General features: G+C 37.3%; 1 protein-coding gene across 1 annotated transcript in view; it reads right to left on the bottom strand.

The window, feature by feature from the left end:
* LOC107099891 (growth hormone-regulated TBC protein 1-A-like) overlaps nucleotides 1-2,828 on the bottom strand; it is an 11,443-nt gene extending 8,615 nt beyond the window's left edge. The window contains exons 1-4 of the mRNA XM_015398182.1: nucleotides 2,634-2,828; nucleotides 2,098-2,243; nucleotides 946-1,104; nucleotides 719-843 (exon numbers count right to left, since the gene is read on the bottom strand). Coding sequence (XP_015253668.1) covers nucleotides 719-843; nucleotides 946-1,104; nucleotides 2,098-2,243; nucleotides 2,634-2,692 — 489 coding nt within the window. The 5' untranslated portion in view covers nucleotides 2,693-2,828. The remainder of the gene's footprint in view (nucleotides 1-718; nucleotides 844-945; nucleotides 1,105-2,097; nucleotides 2,244-2,633) is intronic.
* Nucleotides 2,829-5,667: the final 2,839 nt, after the last annotated feature.

Here is a 5,667-nt window from a genome sequence, read left to right as displayed (position 1 = left end):
TATATATATATATATTTTTTTTTTTACCAAAATTTTATTCAGTTGATCAATTAAGTTAAAACTTAACAACCTTGATCAATTTACTACATAAAGGATTGGTCAGGGATGCCATAGAGGCTTGAGATTATTCTAGATTTGGAGTTAAGTTATGGAACAGTATAACACGGACAGTTTATTAAAGAGTAGATTTTTTAACTTTACTTCCTTTTCCAATAAAAACTAGTGAAAAGCCTCCAATAAGCTGCATATTTATGTATCTCTGAAATAGCTAATGGTGAGTCTTTAATGGTGAACGAACAATACAAATCCCCTATTAGAAGCACGGGCATTCCTATAAACAAATATAGTTAGATATAAAGAGCAAACTCTTCCTCCTTCATGAGATCCGGCCAGGTCAAAACCAAAGTCAAGGATGCAGGCAGATGACAGTCAACCATGAAGACACGCCTGCATGAATGTAAATACTGAGGGCGTGCCTCATGAACTTGTTATCGTGAAGTAATAAAGGAAGATCTTCACAGTTCTGAAACAATCATTTAAGTAAGAGACGTTGGAGGCAGCATAATGGCATGAGATGGTTGAAAGAATTAATTAATTAATTTTTTTATTAATTTATTTTCATTTATTAATATTTTTGCCATTGTTACAAACCCATAAAAGGAAATCGCTGACCCTTAAGGTCAGACTTGAGAAGAGAATGGAGGGCTTTCTTCCTCACCTGGCAGTAGCCCACAGCCTGGTTGTGGTGTCCATAAGCCAGCAGCACATTGAACAGATCCTTCTGCAGACACTCCTCTGCATGGGTCTTGAAGAGGATGTTGTCAGGAAAGGTTCGGTGCATGTCTACCCAGAATATCACTGCTGTTAGATTTGGGCCAAAGATGAACAGTTGTGGTGTTCTTGCTTTAAAAATTATTTAAAGTGGATAAAGTTAGACAGATAAACCTGTATGAATGGTCTCCTTCAGCTTGGCATCATGCTCCATCGCTAACAAAGACTGGTAATAACCCGGCTTAATCTCCATTAGCTCCTGAGCCCCACTAGCTGCCATCCAGATCCTGGCTCGGTGCTCTTTAGGTACACCTTTACGCACATACCTTTTCACTTAGAAAACACAAAAAAAAACAAAATTACATGATAATTACAATCATATAGTTATTTATTATTCTATGTATTATATGTATACTAATAAATCATTAGTTATTATTTTTCTATTTATTATGATAACTGTTTTAGAATCCAGAGCAAATACAGTCCAGCTGTTTGTAATGTAATCTGAGTCTAAATGCAGCTGTTCTTTAGATGCCTCTGATGAAAACAATCATCAGGATGATAATAATAAGGACCAAGGAGTAGGGTAGACAGGTCAGGGAGGAAGATAAATTAAAATGTAAAACAGGGATAAGTTCTGGAACAATTTCCTGTTCTTATTTCATAAGAATGAAATAAGAACAGGACAAGACATGGCTGCCCACCTAGATTGGTAAACTGGGCTAGGAGAGCTTCTAGTGGAGAAGCACCTTCACAGATTCACATCTGTTGACAGATCAATTGTTTTTACAGAAAATAACAAAAGCTCTGATTTATTTTAAACCCTTTTAAGGACAGAATCAACATTAAAAAGAAGAGGCTGTGATCAAACGATACCTAAGTAGTACTGTTTATTCTACACATGTTGCCAGAAGCGTATGAAACACACCAACCCTAATGTAAAAAACATGGTGATGGCAGCATCATGCAGTAGAGATTCAAAGAGTCGCATGTGGAGCCAAATAAAAAGGAGATCAAGGCTCGCTTTTAAACTGAATAATGAGCCTAAACATACAGAGTTCAGTTGGATGATTTTGATCAAAGTTGTGTGTTAAAATGGCCCAGTTAAAACTCAGCTTTTATAAAGAAGGGACTGGATAAAATAACACTTGATGTAACTGTACATTTATCCTGCACTTCTCATTTATGTCCTTTTTTGTGTTAGTTTGTCTATCTCGTAAAATTCCCAATTATTCCAATTACATTTGTGGCTGTATTACAACAAAATAAGAAACTTGTGTCATAAACTGAGATCACCAAAAGTTTAAATTCCTTTATTTTCTGTACCCGTTAGGTTCTTCTCCACGTTAGGTTTGTCTTGCAGCAGCTTGGACCACCTCATTGACCTTCTGTTGAGGACTGCCACGTACTCATTCATCATCTCTTTATAGGAATCAAAATCCTGAGGCCTTTCAAATCCATAGGGGTCGATCCTGCAGGGGCAAATATCGTCTTTTATAATTGAATAAAGCCGATAGAGAAAGCAGCCAGCCCTGTGTCTCTTCCTGCTGTACAGCTGATTCTACAGCCTCCTCCACTGGGTTGGGTCCCTGCAACCTGGTGATCAAATGCTCGGCTGAATGAATAGCTAAGTATTAAATTACATGCGAGTGCAATCAGTAGCTAAATTTAAAACCATGAAAAAGTGTTCTTCTGTAAGCAATAAAGCTTCACCTGTTTTTAGCGTTATTAATGGCCAAAACATCAAATGCTCAGATCTGAAGGGGAAGAAGCTGATGCAAATATAAAGTCACCCATGAGGAAGTGGCAGGCCTTTAGACTCTTCCCTGATCTAAAAACAAGAGTAGATTAGAAACATTTACCTTTCAGTGTCTTTTTGACTCGCTGGAGGCTGAGCAGTATCTTTAGTTTCCCGGTCCATTGTAAGACATGTGCTGCAGCTTCAGACGACCACTGCACCTGCAAACAACCTGCAGGATGAAGGTTACTTCATCCCTAGCACCCAGAAAGGAACTGGCTGCTGTGAGGGGAAAATAACAAAGCAGCCAGGCTCACCTTACAGCGCCCTATGAGAGGAGGAGCCGTGGCTCACAGGTAACATCCACAGGTGTGTGCTTTATTTGCACACAAAACAACTGGAGAAAGAGAAGCTCAAATAGCTTCCCTACCAACCTCCTGCATGCATTTACTGTGGACAGTGTTGCCATTTCAGAATTTCATGCTCTTAAATTTCTTTAGAATGTAAAAGGATGAAGTCCGAGACACGTTTACAGACATAGAATTCAATATCATAAAAAAACAAGACTTTTTATTACTTTTTTTTTTTTTTTTGCTTTGCTCAATTTAACCTTTAGGAATAATCCTACAGTTTTATTTTACCCAAAACACATCAAGGGGTACAAATTTATAGTATACATAATAATACATCATGGCTTCTATGCAGTGGTTACAGAAAATGTTCAGATGGGCGGCCAAGCTGGGATCAGATGTGCACTAACTGGTTCAGGCTGTTCCAAGATTTAAATAGTTTTAAACTTTAATTTTCACATCTAATTAATTTCTATTTTGTTTTTAGTTTTTATAAGCTATCTTTTTTTTAAATGGTTAGTTTCAGTTATATTTTTATTTTTTTTTTATAAGATAGTACTTACACACCAGGAGAAAGATAGAAACTATTCTCATATCAATGCGTTACGATGAATTCGTTTTATAAACTCTTACTACCATTTCAGTTAGTTTTTCTTTCTTTTTCTTTTTGTGCAAGGTCTAGTTTTATGTTTATTTCAGTAAACGGAAATGTTTTTAGTTTTATATTTTATCACATGGTTAGTTTTAGTTAAGGATAATAACCTTGGTATACTTTGAACACAATGAACCAACAGGAAAATGAATGAGTATCATTATGAATGTCTGAAGCTCTTGCAAATAAAGATACTACCGTAATAGAAGACTCCTAAATGACTGTGGAGACAAACTCTTCCCCATAAAATCTAAAAAGCTATTCTTAAAAAAAGTATTATTCTGTTATATCCATTCATCATCACACTTATATCTGCTGAGGTCACGAGGGGTGCTGGTGCCTATCTCCAGCTTGCAATGGATGAGAGGCAGAGACACCCTGGACAGGTCATCAGTCTATTGCAGGGCAACACAGAGCTAAACAGGACAAATAACCATTCACACACATCTAAGGAGAATTTAGAGAAGCCATGTAACTTTACAGTCCCATGCATACTCAGGGAGAACGTGCAAACTCCATGCAGAAAGACCCTGGTCTGGGATTCGAACCTGGAACCTTCTTGCTGCAATGCAGCAGTGCTACCCACTCTGCAGCCCTCTGATTCTGTAATAGTCCTCTCTGGTTGTCATAAATTGTTCTGTATACTTTTTTGCTTTATTGCTGGTGAGTTTTTGGTTAAAAAAAAGTGATGTTATGAATTACATTAAAATGTCTAAGTAGAATATTTTACAATATGGCATCACTGCTGCCACCTTCTGGTTTAAGGAGAACTGCTTGTTCTAGAGGCATTGAATCCCAGTTGGAAGAACACATTAACTAGTAGATGTGGCCTCAGCAGTAGCCAGTGATTGGCCAAGGGAGGCCATGGCATCCTCTAGCTTCCACTTTATTACAAAGTAATAATCCGATTACAAAAAATGTTATTACATGTTTTTTTTTATTTGTCACATAAAAATAACATTAAATGGACCTGATTTGAATTCACTAATGAATGCTTTTAATTCTTGCTGTGAAAACCAAAATTGTTTAATCCAAAATAAATGGCACCCATCTGTCAATCAAGTGTTTTCACTGAAGGACTTCATTAGCTGCATCAGGTATGTTGGACTCTCAGTGACGAGGCTTTATTACATGTTAGAAACGGGTCTATTTCAGTAGAACAGGGAAATGTAAAAACAACCAAAAGGTTTTAAAACACACTTAATACACTGAGCAGTTTGTTAACTCATGCAGAGCATGGAGAATAAGGATGAAGCACATGCTGATTACACTGTGCTGACTACAATAGTAGCATGGTGGGGATTAGTGATGCTGTGGGACTGCATTGCTACTTCTAGGACAGGGAACTGCATAGTTTGAAGGACTAGATGGATCCACAGGAAAATCCTGGGAGAAAAAGGTCAAGCTGTGTGAAGAAGCAAACTCTTTAGACCTTTACTTCATGATTTCAAAGCCATTTAGAGCTGGGTTTCAGGAGCCATTGTGGTAGGAACTGTACTAGAGTGCACAGCAAAACCATCTTAAGTTAAAACTATTTGAATATATAGAGTTTAAGGAATTTGTACAAATGTACAAACCCAAGAACAGTGCTGAGGGCCTTATACGGTGACTGGGGGGCATATACATGAGAAGCGAGGTAGAATAGTCATGATGCTGCCTGAAGCTGGTGTCTGCATTTAAATCATGATTACAAAAGGCCATCATAACAAAATGAAGGGTCTGAACAAATTTAGGGCTTTAATGTACAGAGTAAAGTGGCGTGACTGTACAGAGATTTAAACAAAAAAAGTGTTGAGCAGAATTTTACACTTTATGTCCTTAGGTAAGTGCCCATAGTGGAGTGGTTTTAGTGTATGACTGTAATGCAGTGTCATATTGACTTGCTGTGCCAATATGTGAATATGGAAGCAGCTAAAAGGTCATAAAGACACGCTTTCTGGGACGGAACAACTAAACTGAGTGACTCAGAAAATATATCCAAATCCCAAAATTTGTCTTTTTTGAAAAAAGGAAAAAGTTGAGTCACTATCCTCCGTGTGCAGCAGCAGGTGAGGGGTGAGGCAGCTCCGTCTCCAATGACTGCTGAAATAAAAACAAACAATTAGATTTTTTTAAATATATATACATATATAACTTAAAAACAAATAACAAAAATG

The sequence above is a fragment of the Cyprinodon variegatus genome, unplaced genomic scaffold (genome assembly GCF_000732505.1).
Source record: "Cyprinodon variegatus isolate N-32 unplaced genomic scaffold, C_variegatus-1.0 Scaffold916, whole genome shotgun sequence".
NCBI classification, from domain to species: domain Eukaryota; kingdom Metazoa; phylum Chordata; class Actinopteri; order Cyprinodontiformes; family Cyprinodontidae; genus Cyprinodon; species Cyprinodon variegatus.
The sequence above is the reverse complement of the archived record's forward strand: the minus strand, read 5'-3'. Positions and strand labels throughout refer to the sequence as shown.